The sequence below is a fragment of the Haliaeetus albicilla genome, chromosome 21 (genome assembly GCF_947461875.1).
Source record: "Haliaeetus albicilla chromosome 21, bHalAlb1.1, whole genome shotgun sequence".
Classification (NCBI taxonomy): Eukaryota; Metazoa; Chordata; class Aves; order Accipitriformes; family Accipitridae; genus Haliaeetus; species Haliaeetus albicilla.
Genome location: NC_091503.1, coordinates 18,443,500 through 18,462,013, shown reverse-complemented (window position 1 = coordinate 18,462,013; position 18,514 = coordinate 18,443,500). Strand labels below are relative to the sequence as shown.

At 40.3% G+C, this 18,514-nt stretch overlaps 1 protein-coding gene across 2 annotated transcripts in view; it reads right to left on the bottom strand.

The window, feature by feature from the left end:
• PHACTR1 (phosphatase and actin regulator 1) overlaps positions 1 to 8,641 on the bottom strand; it is a 310,963-nt gene extending 302,322 nt beyond the window's left edge. Inside the window, exon 1 of one of the 2 annotated variants that reach the window (XM_069809108.1) lies at positions 8,427 to 8,641. In XM_069809108.1, the coding sequence (XP_069665209.1) occupies positions 8,427 to 8,487 (61 nt within the window). In that variant the 5' untranslated portion in view covers positions 8,488 to 8,641. The remainder of the gene's footprint in view (positions 1 to 8,426) is intronic. The other variant, XM_069809106.1, reaches the window with a different exon arrangement.
• Between the last annotated feature and the right edge of the window lie 9,873 nt (positions 8,642 to 18,514).

The following is an 18,514-nucleotide window of genomic DNA, read 5'->3' as shown; positions in this document are numbered from 1 at the left end:
TGGCTTCCATTTTTTCCATTAAAATACATTTCCACATATTTTAATAAAAATATTAATAATAATTTTAGTTTGCCAAGAACTAGCTTTATGTTTTGAAGAGTTATAATATTGATTTTTTTTTAAGACCTGTGTTTTTTTAGAAATATTTTAGACATTTTTAATTGGAAAACTTTCAGAAATGAAAAGCAATCCTCCTAAAAATTAGTCAGAGAAAATGTGAAATATTAATCTAGATTTTTCCATCCACATTTATCAATTGACTTTTGTTAAAATGTTTTTGAAATATCTCATTGGTCACACAAATAACCTGGTCATTTTTGGCTCTATAGGGTCTTCATCTAGAAACCCTAATTTGTATAGTAGATTCTTACCTTGAAATGGCAAAAACTTTTGAGACCTGATGATTTTAATCTTAGGACAAGCAAAATGCTAAAATGTTTCTGCTGGAGATGTCTAGACCTAGAGGCATTGGAAAGGGTATGTTTCTGATGCATATAATCACAAGCAACTTCAGATGACATAGGAATAGCCATAAAGGAATACTTTTTTACATTAGCAATCTTTAAGACTTTTTTGAGGAAACCCTAATTTCTCAGGGCAAATTTTGAACAACTTTGTAGAATACCTATGAATATATATTAATTGCAGCGCTGCTGTTGCTGACTGAGTAGGATTCTTTTTTGCTGCTTTTTTTTTTTTCCACTAGAGAAACATATGACTTTACTCAGTTCTTCTCCTTCATGCTTCTGTGGAAAGGGCTCACCATGGCATAACATGTAGATAATGCACACAGAAATGTATTTTTGGCTAAATGTAAGCTTCAAAAACATTACTTCAGGTACATTTTGATGCATTTAGAACATGATATTCCATCTGTGCTAAAAAAAAAAATTATTAGATTGTGAATATTCTTCTTTAAAGACAGACCAAGCAGTGGGTCCAAATGGATGTTTACCAGGAAAAAAATCTTTTGGTCTGATTTAATGCCACTTCACTTTAGTCTTGTTTTAAATGCAACTGATAAAGAAAACATTTGAAGGATTAGAGATGGGAAATGGGATATGACTGGCAGGAGAGGAAGAGAGTAGAACATGTGTGCAAGCACTGGAGAAGACATAATTTGTCATTTATAAGGAATGATTTATAGGCTTGTGTCTCCCATTTAAACACAGAAGCACATGTGTATGGATTGCTCCCTGTCTCTAAAGCAAAGCTGTTGGGATCTTTGACACCAATTTGATGGACATCACTAATCTGAAAGAAAGTTCTTAGATACATAGTATTCAAACACAGGCCTGAGGGTTGCAAACAATGGTACACATGCAAAAGGATATCCACTTTTGTGCACATGCTTGTTATGCTAGTTTGCGATATTTGGGTTGGGTAAACATATGCACAATATGCCTAACTAGCATTTTTTGTACCTTTTAGAGGAAACATGCTTGTTCCTCTGCCATTGTGTCCAAAAGCATAGGCTTCAGAAAACAGACTATTAAAAATAAATAAACAAAACAGCTAAATTATTATGAAGTAGGGACAAGTAGAGGCTTGTTTATTTAAAATTAATTTTTAATAGGAAAAAGTAGATTTAGTTTTCAGAATCAAATTTTTTTCAAGTGTGATCCATGCATAGGTTTTCTAAAGCTTTCAGTATTTAGGGGTATAGACAACTGGATCTCAAACATCCTAGTTTTATTCAGATTTGCTGCTGAGAATTAGAAGATCCCTATTTCTTCTGACTTTAATTTGGCTGACTGGATATTGAAATAAATGAACAAAAAGTAGCTGAAGTACAGTTACTGCACCTAATTGTAAGCTACCTTTATACAACTGATGAAGCTAGGCTACGTGATTCTGCAAGCCAGAGACTCTGATTATGGCACTCAGTTGCCTGTTCCTAAATTCTCAGTAATGGGGGTGTGCCAGAATAGGAGGTGGTAAAGCGGAAAAAAAAAGTTTGATGATGAAAAGGTTGATGTTGGTCAGTTACTTTCTGGGTTTTAAAGGGAGGGAAATGACAGCAGGAATGCACATTTGCTGGTACTAATTCTTCTGTTATTAATGCTATTAGTCTAAGAACTAGTGACATCACATGAATAAAAAAAGAAAAAGACCTGCAAAATAACATAACTTTGAAAATATGTTAATCTATAGGATGGATTAATCATAAAATTTTGGTGGATGGAGTATCCTAATGTTACTTTACACAAGGAACATCTGCAGTGGAATCATTCTGGATTAGGATCTGGGGATACAGCAGTAATACGCTTTTGTAAAATACTGGACATGATTTAATATGCAAAAGCAGAAGGGAAGTAGCACTGAGTAGTCAGCAGTGATTAAAGTCAAACATCTAGAATGAATCAGCACTGTATGAATTAAAATAAATGAGCAAAAGTGAAACACATTGAAATAAATATATTGTGGAGACAGAGTGTGAGAGGAAAATGTGGAATTAAAACTATACCTTGGAGTATTTTATTAAACCTGGAAAACTGATCAAGAAGAAGGATTTCCTGAAATCTTTTGAGCATTCATCCCCTATGTGTCTATACAATCTTCTGCATCTGTTATCCCTTGGCCATGCGTACTATATTTTTATTTCCATAATTTTTTCTACTTCACATTTTTTTATTCACTCTTTATATTCATCAAGTAGATTGCAGGAATGTTGCAACCCGTAAAAGCGTAACTAATGTGAGTGGATCTGTAAATTATTTATAGATACAAAAGATAGTTTAGGATAAGCCTTCAAGAGAGTTTTGTTCAGTTGTTTAAATACGCACAGTGTATCCTGCCAAATGGACTGGCAAGCAACTTCAAGGTATGTAGGAGCATCTTGGAAATACTCAGTTAATGCAATTAATTTTAAGCTTCGTGCCCCCTGCTGGTGCGAAAGGAGATAAGACTGGAAAAGTGGATGCACAGGTCTCCAGGAGATTAGAAACTATTTTATCCTTGAGTCAGAAGTCGCCTAAGAGCAACTAAGAACCCAGACTCCCAGCAGGGACCGGAGGGTCCGACTGTAGTGCAAAGGTGGACTCACACCGCCAGAATGGCATCCTGACCGCATGATGTCCAGCCCGTTGCGTCAGGTTGTGGTGTGGGGTTGCTGGAGGCACCAAGAGAGGGGGTGAGTCTTAGGACTCTTCCGTCAGACTCATGGCTACAGAAGAGTGCTATGTGCTGTCTGCGATGGGCGACTCTCCTTTTATGATGGTACCTAAAGCCTTCATTTATAATGTACTGGGCAGAAGTCATTCTTCTCTCTTAGAGCTCATCCAAGGGGCTCCACCCCCTTGTATACAATGGAAGGGATGGGTACCTCATTTCTTAATCCTGAACAAGCCCAGGTGAAAGCTAGATACCAACAGCCAGGGCCCTGCGTGCAATCCCTGCACAGAGGTTAGTTGGCTACGCTCAAGGCAGGCTCTCTCACATGGCACAGCTGTTGGAGACAGCCCTGAGCAGCTTTGGAGCTGTTACAGAAAGCGGCAAGAAGCCTCAACATCTGCTTCTTCCGTTTCTTTTGGGAGCTACGTTTACACTGAGGCCGTTGCACGCTTGCCGAGTGAGGCTGCGGCTGTGCCTTGTGGCTGGCTACGTTCCTCACTGATCCACATCCAGACTGCTGACTTGATGTCCTCCTTGGCCTCATGCCTGCCTCATCGCCATGGTCTGGCCTGATGATCTGGACTCTTGGCTGAACCTGGTGACCGTCAGCAGAACTGCCCTGCTTGTGTGCTTCAGTGCTTTACCTCTCGTAAGCGAGGCAGCTGCCCCTGCCGACCTTGGCTTGCTCTCCCTTATGGAGCAGCCTGCTTTTGCTGCTCCTCAGCACCAGCCTGCTCAGCTCTGGCAAATAGGAGGTCTTTCTTTTGGTGCTCCAAAGCATAACTTCTTTCAAGTAGAACTTCAAGATCAAAGCAGATGTCTCTCCAAAGTAGGCTACAGCTGAGACAGGATCTGCACATTTACAGGTTTGGATTACAACTTGACCTGTTTTGGAGAAGGTACTCCTTTTCCTGAATTAGGTCCTATTTTGCCTGCCAACACATGATTCCTCTATGCAAACAAATGCCATTAGCTCATGCATCTTTCACTCAAGTTAGCTGTCTAGGCCTTCATAATCACTGGAGAGAATAAGGCAAGATTTATATTATCCCAAGGAAGATGTCTAAGATTAGGTGAACTCTGCACTTTAAATGACTATTTCTCTCCACTGATACATGCCAGGCTAGTCAGAAGTCTTGGGTGGAAGCATCTTCACTGAGGACACCTAAGGGATAAGTGAGCTGAATGCTATTCCAGGCCCCATTATATACTTTAACGCTTAATGCCTGAAAGCCGTGGTAGATTTGTATTTAGAATATATTTACATCCAAGAATGACTAGTATCTTCCACGCAGTTCAGAGGGAAAAGACTTTTTGAAAATTAATGTCCAGCTCCATGCTTAGATTTCAGATTCAGACTTTCTTAGGGCAAGGGGCTAGATCCAGGGGATCACAGTCCCTTCTTTCCTGCTTGTGATTTGCCGATGCGTCACCAGGCATTACGTACTTGGCAAGGACACCCCCCATCTCCTAGATCCCAACATATGGCCACAGAAGAGACAGTCAGGGAGGGCTGTGGGGCTTAGGATATTTCTGGCTTGTATCTGAAGACTGCAGCCAGCTGGCTTCATTTACCAAGTTTTCTAAATCTAGATAATCCTACTGCCAGATCCAGCTTTTGTGACTTTTCCATCCCTCCTGCTTCACTTTCCTTGGAGGAAACGGGGAACAGCTGTTTGAACAGCAGATGCAGCCTGAATGGCCAAACATCCTCTGTTCTGTGCTCAGCCCACAGCAGTGAGGTGATGGCTGCTTCTGCAGAGGGAGAGGATGCGAAAGGAGGCAGCTGATAAGGTAGCACCTCTCTCCTCCTACCCTACAGCAGCAAAGGCAGTTCTGCAGCTTTCTGCAGGAGTAGGGATGAGGTGTGGGCTGGCGTGTTGCAGGCAGTAAGGGATAGAGAACTGATTAGTTGCTGGGGGCCAAAACCCTACTTCAGTCCATCTGCTGAGGTCAGAGCATCCTGCATTCAACTATACAAGACCTGAGGTCAGCTGGGATTTGACATCATCTGCTAGCAATGTCATCATAGCTCTTTGAGTTCCTTCCCAACATTTTGCAGTCCCATTCCCTCCCTTCTCTTCCACCCACAAGGAGTGGGTACAGATGAGAATGAGTACTTTACAGCTGCCATTTGTAACATTGTCATATCATTAACGTGAAAACATTGGAAAGGAGCTTTCTCTTGATCTGGAGGATCAAAGGATTAAAAAGCAGAAATCTTCAAATCTCACAGAAAGAGTAAGTGGGTCATAAACCCCCATTCTGCAGTCTGTAAACAGAGCATTTTGTAATGCAATAACTAATAATATAACTAAAGTAATAATAATACATATAATGTGTTCTGATGTTGTTTCTAATTAAATAGCAGAATACTATAGTCTTCTTTCACTCAATTCTGTCATAATACAGTTTTAATGCATATACAGATGCTGTTTCATAGCATGATTTCCTAATAGCACCATGTTGTTATGTTAACATCAAATAGTTACTGGTGATCCAATTAGGTAGATCTGGTGACAATGCTTTCTTGCAGACCTTTTAATTCAGTTCCAAACTAGCTACTTAAGCTACGCTATTTATGGCAGATGGGTGCCTCACATTTAGTGTATTGGGGGGGGGTGTCAGAAAGTTATAGCTAATGCAGTTTAACTGTCTCTCAGAAGGCAGATAAAGAAAGGAATATATTATTTTTGCCCATGTTTGGAGAAATCATGCCATTATCTCATATAGAAATGCCTGCCTCATATAGAAATGCCTTAAAATTTGGCACAAGGTACAAGGACGACATCAGAACTGTACAGGCAGCATCAGTGCACACTCAACAGGGTTGAGTTCCTTGTTGTGTACAGGGCGGGTAAGATAGGTCAGAGGAAGGGCATGCTACCATCAAGAAGTTTGGGGCTAAGGATGATGATAAAGGCATTTGCTACAGGAAACCTTGATGATTAAACTCTTCCAGGGGTTTATTGTTTGGCCTGCTGAAGCCATCTGTGTCACTCAGAGAGCTAGTGCTACCTCAGGCAGTGAAAGCCTCCTGAAACTTCTTTGCACAGGCCACATTTCGTCTCTCACACCTATTGCTAGTGGGGTTGTCCATCCATCCTTCCCCTCAAGCACCTCTCGTGTTGCCAGGGGGCTGCTGTGTTGCAGCATTTGAGAATGTATAGCAAAAGCATTGTCACTTCTGTGCTCAGAGTGATTTCCCCGCTGGCATCCAGCTTGTTGGAAAACAGCTGACCTCAGACACACGGAGATGAAGAGAGGGGAGAGTACTGGAGTTTGGGGAAGAGGTCTCACAAGCATGTGAGGTAAGAGATGTGAAGGACAGGAGCTAGGGAAGATGCAGTAAAAGGAGCAAAGAGAAAGGTGAAAAGTTGAAGGGGACAGAGTATAAGTGCAGCATGGCTTTTATATCAATGTACTGTTTCTAGTTGTGGAGGCAATTAGGGTTTGGGAGCCTCCGTACTATGCTGTGGTGTACAGTGGAAGCATGTCGTTGGCATCTTTCATAAAATCTTCACAAGCAGGGGGACAGTAAAATCCCCAAGTCTCAGTGCTGGTTCCTACTAGTTTTGGCCAAGGGATTGAAGCCCGCATGACAGATCTAAAGGTCAACCCCCTGCTGATGACTTTTATATCAAGGAATACAGTTCTGCATGACAAATTTTCTTCCTCGTTTTTCATTTAAAAAAAAGCAAAATAATTGCATTAAAACAAAGAATCAACCAGGTGCTAAGGTTAAAATTTCAGTCATGCATCTAACTGATCAGTAGAAGCATTTATATATGTGCTAACAATGTAATTTCTCTAAGTATGGGTAAGATAATATTTATTTCCCCTTGCCTTTTTGGAAATACTTACACTGAAGGTTGCCTGTGCAACCCTTATTAGTCACTTTGTGCACATTACTGTAATAGACTTTCATTGCATGAATGCATATTCCTTCTTCCGTAGTCCCCTCTGTACCTTGCAGCGCACAGGGATGCTGTTGATAAATTGCTATAGCTTGTAAAGCAGTAAGTTTTACATTCCTAAATTTTAGTTTCTCTGGACTAGAAAGGGATTTGTTCTCATAGTGATAACGAAGAACTTATTTTAATATTACTTCTGTAGCAATGCTCAGGTATCCATCGCATTTTAGAGATGGACAAAAAGCCAGTAAAATCAGTCATTGCCCTCAGCCAATTTTTTCCCTGATTTTGAGGTGCTTAGCATTCGCTTCTGTTGTTCAATGCAGAAGGCTGTGTTGTGACAAGAAAGATTTTCTGTGACTTGTACAGCTGAAAATATATCACAACAACTAGGGCAGCAGCTGGGCAATGCATCATGTGTGGGGTAGCAGCACTTCAGCTGAGCCAAAGGTTAAAGGTGGTACTGCCCCCCATATATCCTGGGACGGTGGCATCCCTGGGGTGGATTAGGTCTTGCTCTGGGAGAATGGCCTCCAGAGGGAAGGCAGAACTTTGTTGGCCAGACTTTGAATTTGATTAGCAATGGATGAAATTAATGGTGGACAAAAGCTGGATCACATTTTCAGAAAACAGGCAGTATGCAAAACCAAAAAAGGCTGATAGAGCTACTTGGTTCTTATAGTTTTCTTCAATTTAATACTGTGTTTAAAGTTTAAAGAACAAAAAACCCCTCCTCTCTGAAATTGCAAGTTTTCTCCAAAAATAGAGCTGGTGAGAAAAATGTGAACTGACTTTACCAAAAATATCATCTATGTCGTGAACAAGTCTCAACTACATTAAAGCAAAGAAGCTTGATTACTGTTCCCCTCTCTGGTACTGCTGCTGTTCGGTGGGGGCCAGCATTTCACAGGGAAGGATGCAGACCAGTGAGAGCCTGCTGTTCACATAAAGTGTGCTGGACTGCCTCAGGGCTTTCCCAAACCAGTTTTTCCTGCAGCACTAGATAACACCACATTATGATCCTGACAGCATGGATAAGCAAGGAGGAAGGGGAAGGACACCACAAGCTTACAGAGCAAGCAGTGGGCCACTGCTGTCCCCTCTGACTTGTCCATTCAGGTTCTGCAACACCAGAGTCTGGATCTTGGGAGTTCCTTTTGCTCCTGCTGCACAACCAACAGCTCTCATAGCTTTTCCTTACCCTCTGAGAGGGCAGATCAACCCTATCATTGGTGGTCTTGTAATCCATTTTACACCCCATGCATTTTGAAGGCCTTTCCCTACGGCCTCTCTACCCTTCAGTAGGTCAGTCACAAGGGCTGGCCCTTGTCTGGCCCTATACATCTTAACTGTACAGTTAAAATAGTCATTTTCTGAGTCAATACCAGAGTTTCTTACCTTGAGCTCCTTGACTGTAAAACAGTCTGTGAGCAGACTCGACATCCAAAAAGTAGTCCATTTTGAAGGAACTTTACGTTTGTGTACAATACTCCAGTATGGAAGATCAGTCAGATTCCTGGGAAAGATCACAGAGATGTCAGACAGAAAAAAGCTGGTGAGTTTCTTTGTGGAAAGAATTGTGTAGGCAGTCACTGAAGTACTTCATTTGGCATATTGGGGTCAAAGCCTTTTCAGATCACTATTCATAGAACTTCACAAGTATCCTATTCTATTTTAAGACGTTTGGTTTAAATCCTTGTCTAAAGACATAAAAGAAAAGTCCTACTGCAGTATTAGCAAGATTCCTAGTACCTTCCTAGCACAATCACCTTTATTCTAGCCACAATCTCCATCTCTTACAATACATACTTAAATTCACCTGCCTGTTACATTTACTTTTAAAAAAAGATCAGAAAAGCTTGGGGCAGGGACCTTCTTTAGCCAGATCCACGGCCAGCACCTCTGAGTAGGCACTACTGTAACGGACTACATTAAAGATAACATTCGTGTCACTTATGCCAAAACACTGCACTAGAAAAGAAGACACAATATTCTGCATATTTCATTCCACCTAAATAACCAGAAGCCAACCTTGCCTTCCCTCTCCCCTCTTACTGACCAGAAGTAGCAACAGAACATCCCGCCATCAGTTTTAAAATATGTGATCAGAGCAATCATTAAGAAATGGTAGGCTACTCCTACCAGTGCTTCTTAGCTAAGGTTTATATTTTTGGCGTTCTTCTGAACCTCAGATCTGTCTAGATCCTAGATTACAACTGTCCAAGATGTACACTGAATCGGGTGTGCCTCTGCCGGGCAGAGTTCCTGGGATTATGCACATTATCGTGATCCTTCTCCAGCCTTCTTGCTACCTTCTGCATTTTCTTCTACTCTGAACAACTCACATAAAAAACAGGATTTGCAGAAAACACACAATCCATCTCTGTCTTCCACACTTCAGTTAGCTACAGCATATAATCATAAGCATACAAACAGCTCTGCACAACATGTATTTTAAGACAGACAGACAAAAATACCTCCGGTCCTTTTCCGTGCAAACCTAACAGAAAGGTTTGGGGCAGGGAGTCTGACCCTTGCTTCAAGCAATTCCTTTAATTATGTTGGCAAAAATCAGGAGAACAGGGTTCCAAAGCTTTCCCTTTTTCCTTCAATTTGGTTTTCATCAATCAACATGCAGTCCCCTCTAAAATTCAGAAGCCTGTCCTGATGAGAAAACTTTTAAAATTCCTTAGCAATTCGCTTTACTGTAGCACTCCCAAAACAGAAATGGTACTTACTGCAGAGTATCAAGAGCTGCCTGGCAGTGGTGTAAGCTCCAGTAGTTTCAAGGAGGGTTTCTTTGATCTTACTAAATGTCCCCAGTGTAAGCAAACAATTTTGATTGTTTGATTGGAACTCTGATGAATAATGCATAACGTCAACTGGACTTCCTTTATCAGATAAAAATGGCCAGGAGATGTTGTTACTTAGCAACAGGAGGTGACACTACGATCATCTCCCCCACTCCCCCTCACCCTTCGTACTGAAAAATTAAGCCTCTGGTTTTGATTTGATAAAAACTTTCCCAAGAAAAAAAAAAATCTACATCAAGTTTCCTTAAGAATTTGTTTTTCACTCAGATCTTCCTTGTTGCATCTCATATTCTGAGATATTTTTAAGTGTTTCATAATGATTAACTGTAACATTGTGTTTTGTCTAATAATTTGCTTTCAGTAAGTAAAATACCTACTTTCTCCATCATTTACCACAAGGTTAATGAGATTGTTAAATGTTTTGCTATGAATATAATGCAAATAACATCTTGAAGAGATTAATTTCTTATCTGGTACAGCTTGTTGGACAAGGCAGACAGAAAAAGCAACACACAAAATGTTCTAGTGATGCTATGAAATATATAGATTATCCAGAAACCTTTCCTATTACAGAATTCCTACTTTAAGTAATTCATTCATTCTTGAAGGAGCTCTAATGTCTGATACAAGCATTCTCGAGGAATCATTGCGTTTCTGCTTAAGATACAGCCTCTTACAAAATACATGATGTAGCTTTTTTCAGGAAATATGCATTGATAAAAAGCCAAAGCACTGTGAAAGATTTTGAAAATAAATAAATAAAATCAGATGCAGGAGATAAGTACTTACCAGTGTTACTGACCTCTTTCCATCCTACTGTCATGGAATGAGACTAAGCAAATGCAACCCAGTCTGTGAGCCAGAATGAACAGCTTCTAATTTTCACTTCAACCTCGAAATCAAGAGTACTGAATAGAGAAAGGTGACGGATCTGCTGTTTTATATTATGATGAAATGAAAGCTCTTAGCACAGATCTGAGTAGAACTGCTTTTTTTTATACTACATTAGCCTGCTAATTTGAGGAAAGTGAAAGGCTTTGTTTTACTGTCTTTTATCTGTTCTCTTTGCTACCCCCACAATTTAATTTGCATTTAAAATTATTCTTATGTCTCCACTGCACTCCAAGGTATGGAGCATTTTCTAATCACGATGAATGTTCAGTGTGGTTTTTGTGCAATGCCACTTTTATTCTGAGCCAGAAACATGGTGAGTAATTATAATTGCCAGCTATTTTCTAGAATGAAATACAGAGTGGTTGTCTGATGCAGTTTCTGATTTTTCCTCCATTTAGCAGTACATTGCAACAAACTACTCAGTCAAAGCATCAGTAAAAACATAAATCAAATAGCACAGTGTCATGGCATGATAGCTTAAACATGCATATCCGTAGACCGTGAAAGCAGAATATGTTTCTACCAAGATCTTTTCAATTATAATTTGCCTTTCCTGAGTTTGAAAGTGGGTTTGGATGGTTAATAAACTAAAATATAGCACAGTTATCTCCTGGTGTCTTCCAGTTCATCTAGTTTAGCATTATTGGAGCTGCACATTGTTCAGAATCCTGATGAGGCCAGGCACTAGGGGCTAACAAGGGGCATGCTATGATGTTGCATGGGTATCCCTCACAAGAGGGCCAGGACCCTCCTTCTTCCATCAGGTCTTAGTGTAGTTCTCCAAAGTCTAATTTTGGAAGTGGATCAGAAATTGAAGAAGGCAGTGATAAAGTGATCCTTTGACAAATTTAGACTCAGAAGTTCTGACCAAGGGAAGTTTCAGGAAGCAATCAGGCTTAGTCTTCCCATATTTGCAGATATTCTGCTCAAAAGATCAGGTATAAATGCTCTCTGATATCCATTGCCACCAAATGTTACTGGTGCTCAAAACTGTGGGCTCTGAAAGGTTAGATTTTTGTTTCAGTATCAGAAAACTCTATATCAAGTAGCATAGGATTTTCTTCACTTTTATAAGAAATCCAAGAAGATAAATAAACCCTCAGTACAGGGGTTTTTTTGTGCAGGCTAGAAAGTAAGAATCCCTGTGCGTAGATCACTCCGTGGGTTTCCACTCTTAAGATTTCTTACATGCTTCTTCAAAACACCCAGACAGTATAAAAGATAAGAGTGAGCTATATGAACTGCAGGTAGAATCTGGTATGGCTGTTCCTACACTGGCACCCCACTAAATATGGTTGGATTGCGTAGGCGTCTCACAGTGCCACCTTAGTGGCGGATCTGGCTTATGCAAACTGTGTTCCTGTTTTCAGAGGTGTGACAAACATTTTCACTCCTAAACACAAATTAAAGCAAAAACAAACAGCAAGAACACTGCAAGCCACCTTCTTTGCAATTTGGAGAGTTGCTAGTACCTTCCTTTCTGCATTTTGGAGAGTTTGTATTTGGCATGATGACTACTGAACAAGAGGTCCCTCCAAGCTATCCTCTGATAATGATTGGATCCATTATCTTATAGACCAGGAGCCAGTTGCCTGTTTAGCCCAGCTGACTTTCTTCAACAGAAAATCAGAAAAAAGAAGAAAGGCTGGCAACACAGAGACACAGAAGGAAAAATGGAAGGCAGGAGAATGCTATACCTCACTCACTCCAAGGATCATACCTGCATGTTTGCAAGCAACGTGGAATACTTTTTTTTTTTGACTGGATCTCCCAGTCAGAAGGAGGCTGAAAAAAATACAAACTTGCATTCTGGGCAATGTTTTATAGCACCTATCCTTTAGCCTTTGGTGCATCCTTCTGATCCTCTTTGCCATCACCCTTTCAATCTGCATTGTCATCTTCCACTGTGACTGACAAGCATAGTCATTGAAATCACCAGCAGCCTCTCTACTGACCATTGCAAGATCATCCATCTTGATACCTTCATCCATCTCAGGGATTTACAGTTCACTTTAAATTACAGTGCAGTAGTTCTGACAGCTGCTAAGAGCTCTCTCTGACTAGGGGGTACTTAGCAACAAGAAAGATAACTGTACCTTTATATTTATATTCTTCTATGGCATTCATCACCATGAGGGAAGTCCTTGCCTGCCAGGTTACAAAGTCTTTAGGATGGTAGTGTGGGCTCAGATTTGACCCGCAGTCCGGAGAGAGCTCTGCCCTCAGAAAAGGAAATCCATTACCTCCAGCTCAGTTGGAAAGCCTCCGTATCTAGAAAAATGTTCAGGTGAAACAGATCTGTTTTCAGTTAGGCATGATCCCCAGATCAGGCTTCCCATATTCTTGAGGCTCACTCTGAAAGTTTTGCACAGCTCTTGAGCTAATGCACGGTGCATTGAGATGTGTACTCTGACTTGGCTTCCAAAGAACAGCAGAGCACCTCAGGGGGCAGGGAAGGACAGCAGTAGCCAAAACCAGAAACTGTACTCTGCAACTCTCTGAACGCTTCCATGTGCTCTATCAAGCCCTGAAGCCAAACTTGCAAAACCTCTGCTATTGACTGGACCCCTTATCAGCACAGATCCATGTTCAGGATAGTGGGTGCAATGGTTTTGCAACATCCACAGATACCCACGGAGGACTAGACTGAGGCTGAACTCTTTGTGAACTAGACCATAAAACCAACCAACCGACCTCTGCTAAAGAAATACTTGGAAAAAAGCTGTCACGCTTTGGAAAAATCTGAAGCCAGCAATCCTCATCATGAGCTTAAGTAACCTACTGCATCACATTTGACTTTTTCCCAAATTAAAAAAAGAAAACCAAACCAAACAAACAAAAAAAAAAACCTCAAGAGGAAAGTAATTGAACACTTGGCATTTAAAAGGGGTGAGTAGCCTTCTGGTTTTCTAACAGTCAGATACATGTAGAAATAGGGCTGGTTTTTTTTTCCTACCCTGAACTCTCTATTGAGAACATAACTGTTACTGTAATGACTCAGAGCCTTGGAAAAAAAGTCTGCTGCTGACAAACACTAATATTAACCTGAAAGAAAGTGGGAGCGAAAATGTAATGTGTGACTGAAGAAGTGTAGGCAAGGTGATTATTACAGAGAGTTGTTTCCTGAGGGATACGTTTAGAATAAAGGAAGAATAGAAAAGTTTAAGCCCCTAAGCTATGAAGAATGGGTTTTTTTGAAATTATAATTATCAGTCTTGAGCTTAGATACATTAAAAAGAGAGGATTGCTAGCAAAATTAGGACACAAATATGTTCTCTATTTCTTATTTGCAATGCAAGACAAATATTATGATGCACACAACATACAATAAAACACAAAACCATTAAAATTAGGGTTACAGATACTTTACAGTGATAGAGACTAACATTGATGCTTTCAGAAGTTTCTGCAAATTTTGTACAACTCCCTCTTGGGGTCCTCAGGCTGAAACCAATTAGGAATTTTAAGGGAGTTGTCCAGAAGAAGAGGCACTCCCAGTGCAGAGGTATTTATTTTTAATGCTTCTACCATAAAAATTATCAATATCCAGAAACACCGAAGAGACCATAAAGGTAGCCCTGGCTCTTGAAATCAGTGGAAGGTTTGGTCTGGGCTTTCGTAGCATCAGGGTCACGTTCTTGTTATTTAGCTCCAAAGCAAGAACTGCATGGATTCCAGTGCAGAAGAGATGAGCTTGAAAAGAGGCAACTCCAGCATCCCGTCATGAACAAGAAGTTCAAGAAGTTGCTAGCTGAGAAAATCTTAAAAGTGCTGTCATGGAGAACAAAGGTTAGCTATCCTGCATGGAAAAAGTCTATTCTAAGATGATATATGGCAGTTTGATACGCCTTCATTTGAGGGAGGAGAGGTTGAAGTCATAATTACATGATAAACATATTAGAGAAGAGAGATTTTGGGAGACCGCGTATGTTAAAGCCTAATCCTTCATTCCTTATACAGGCAGAACTTCTGCATTAATAGACCTTCATCATCCTCCTCAATTACATGACCAGATCATGTTTTTTTGTATAAGAAACTACGCAGGAATGGAAGAAAAGGAACTTTCCCTAATTCATTCCCACGGGTGACGTGGTGGAAGTAGAGAAACGCGGAGCTATCTGTGGCAGGGGAAGTGGATGAAACTAGTAAAATAGATCTCTTGGGTAAGCCTTCTCAATGCCCCACCAGCACACAGCAGTCATGGGGGTGGAGGCATCCCTTTCAGCTTCCGACTCACTTTTCAAGTTCTGGCAGAGGAACTTCAAAAGGATTCAAAGGGGCAGCTGGAAACAATGACAGAAAACAAAATCATGCATCCTTTGTATCTTCCTAGGACTGAGCAGTCACCAGATCTTGAGCTGTCACCCACGCAAGGGACAGTGCGACTGGCCAAAGATGTAATAGGGAATGCCTTTAATTTGCACTAACACAGGTACTAATGATCTTGGTCTTAACCTTCATTGAAAGAAAGTGAAAACCAGCACAGGGAAACTGGAAACAAATGTATGCTTACAGTGTCCTGATGCCCTTTGAGCAATTGCACTGATAGTGGATCATTCCTAAATCTGGTTTCAGTTGGTTGCTGCTGAAGTCACTGAGCAGCTGGACATAAATACAGTAACATGATTACATTTGATAAAAATCTAGGAATTGCAATCTGGTTAGAACAAAATCAAATGACTTCTTGCCAACTGACTTTATGTAAGGCAAAGATATAACTATGGAGTATTAATGAAGTTACAAGGTGTAGTCCTCAAATAACATCATGAGATTTAATATTCATAGGGCACTGTGTGTAGATAGATAAATAATGTATATGAATGCCAGTGTCTGAATAATTTACATAAAAATCAATCTCCTTTCCTTTTTCTACACTGTGCTATCTTCCAAAAACTGCATCATCTTCTGATACAGTTTTCAAAACTGTTTGGCCTATGGTTTTTATGATTAACTTCCCTAGGAAGACAAATCAATGAGAGCTTTGGAAGAAACATCCACCTGTCTTAGCTTCCTACCCCGTGTTGCTCTGGAGCTACTGAGGAGCCACATCTTTTGCAGTGGGAATATTTATAGGACTTGTAATGAAACAGGAGAATGTAATTGACAAAATCATCCAGATACCTTGAGTATTCCTGGACACATATTACTGTACCTCACTCCTGGTGTTATTCCAAAGTTTGCATGTACCTTTAACTTAGTTTGGACACAGTTTCTTTATGTGCATGAGTTGGACATTTTTGTGCATTTCAAATATGTAAGTATATGCAATTACATATTACTGTGTTTTCTGTACTTCATTGAAGGATTTGATCCTGCATAATGCAGGTCTATGCAATGTCAAAAGTCACGAGCAAGATGATAAGTCAGAAGAACCTAATTCTTTCTTAATGATCGTGACACTGTAGAGCTCTCAAGTTACTTCTGCCTGGTAGCAAAAGTATGGCCTAAAAGAGGAATACGTATTGCAGCTACATGTTCCACAAACACGATGGGGGCTACACTAGTTCTCCTGTCTCCTCAGACATGCCTGATTTCTGCCCACATCTTCCTCCTTTTTCACCACACACTGCAGGCTCAGGAGAGTACTTCAAATTCTTCATGTTTTTCGTGATTTCAAAGAATTTCTGCTTGCCTTTGAGCAAAACCTCTTTGCACCTTCGGTAGGAATTTGTAGGACTAACACAAAATTTGCATTCCACCATGGAACAGCTAATGCAGATCCGCTCCTCCAGTTTCTTCAGCTTGACAGAAGATCAGGTCTTTTAACAACACCAGACTGGTCATGATTTCTAGAAAAACATCATCAGCCAAGGACAGGTCCACTGTTTTATGTGGGTTGCACTTATTTTCAGTCAACCCCGTTGAGAAGAAAAATAATGCATTTATTCTGTTGCCCAAGTTTCACTAATTATTTGAGACAACTACAGTCACATTAGCGAAGTATATCCCCATGAACTGTCAGAACAGCATGTACTGCAAATAATTGCCCTGACAAATGACATTTCACAGTCTATGGGTGGTCTTCTCAAAATAACATTCAGTGTTTTCTCAGTGCCCCCCAAGCTGATAAGTAATTTTAATAAAACATTGTTTTCGGGAGAATGAAGAAAAAAGGCACTTGTGGCACAGCCTAGAAGTTTGATTTTAAAAAAAACCCAATTCATTTCACAGGTGCTTGTTTAAAAACTTACTAAAACTCAATGGAAAGTCCAGTGAATATAGATTAGACTCAGTAAGTACAGTGCCTCAGTTTCATTCCTCACAGGGCAGGTCCTTCTCTTATTGACTGCCTTCAGAAACACTGAAATTTATAACATTAAGCCTCCTGATTAACTCTCATTCTCATATTGTGTAGTAGTCATTTCTGAACCATTTATGTTTTTTAGTTAGCAAAACCAGCAAGCGTTGCTTGTGTGGCATACATACCATCCACACAATATTTCCAGGGACCTGAATGCGAGCAAACTACACAGCTGGCATCCTACTCCTGGTCATGCTTGGCTTGAATGATAGTTTTAACATCGAACGGCTGCAGGCTTAGATCACATGCTGAGATATGCGATTTGCACCTCTTCGCTGTTTGACGTGATCGTGTGGGAGTTCATAGCATAACTATAAATCCAGGGCTTCCTTACTGTTGATTTCTAATATTCAAGACAAGTGAATGCTAAAGCGAGCAAATAGAAAAGCCCAGTCTGACAACCAGGTCTCACCAGTTCTGTTGTAACTGGGGTGTGCACAGCAGTAATTGCAGGACATGGTTTTCCTTGGGTTACTACTGCAGCAGATCTACAGATACTGCTCAGGAGGAGGGGTTGCAGTGATAGCTCCCGTATTTCACAACAGAAGGAAATGTGGATCTCAGAGCAGCTGTGGAATTACAGCCCTGAAGCTACAAAGATGCGTGTTTTGTAGAGGTCAGTATCTCCACAGAGAGGTGAAGGTGGTGCCTGGGCTGTTAATGTAGCCTCACTGCATTTTCTTGAGAAATACGACTTTAATATTTCCCCCTCCCCTATAAAAGACTCCCAGGGTAATAACAATAAAAAACCCTCCCCACAATGTTTTCTTTTTAAACACATCAAGCATCAGAAAAGCTGTCATTTCAGACCAACTTCTGCCCATCCCTATGGCAACTAATGGAAGCATTTAATACTATATATACAAAATGTAATTTGCTCCCCCGCCATCTCTAGTTATACTCTTCTTTTTATGCTAAAATTGCTCCGTGACGCCTACAATGTTTGGAAAATGCTTTTGAAGTGACATGCATCAGAGGATCAACGTCACTGAAAAAAGCTCAAGTGACCAATTGAAAAACACTGATTTTGAAAAAGCAGTTGAGGAAATTAGCAAAGGCCAAAAATACCTTGTCTGAACGGTCATATTCATTGTAGTCTTGGAATGCCCAGTATTAAAACTAACAATGTCTTCAGAAAAGAAGGGGGGAGAGGAGAAATCAGACACTGATGATCAAACCAGCAGAAGTGACAGTATTTAATACCTTTGCAGGCTACAATCAGCGGTCTCTGTCACAGAAAGAACTTTAAAAGCTATGAAGCAGTCCCTGGAAATCCTTCCTCTGCCTAGCTCCTTATTGCTTTAGAAGTTACTTAAAGTCAGCTTGAACTTGGGGCTTAAAATATTAAAACAAAATTAATGAAACGATAAAAGTAATATGGATTTTTTAAATCTCCTTTTCAGAAGGGAGAGATGTAGAGTATTCATTGTTTACAGCTCTGTGTTACAAAGCTTCTGTAACAAAGAACACACAGTTAT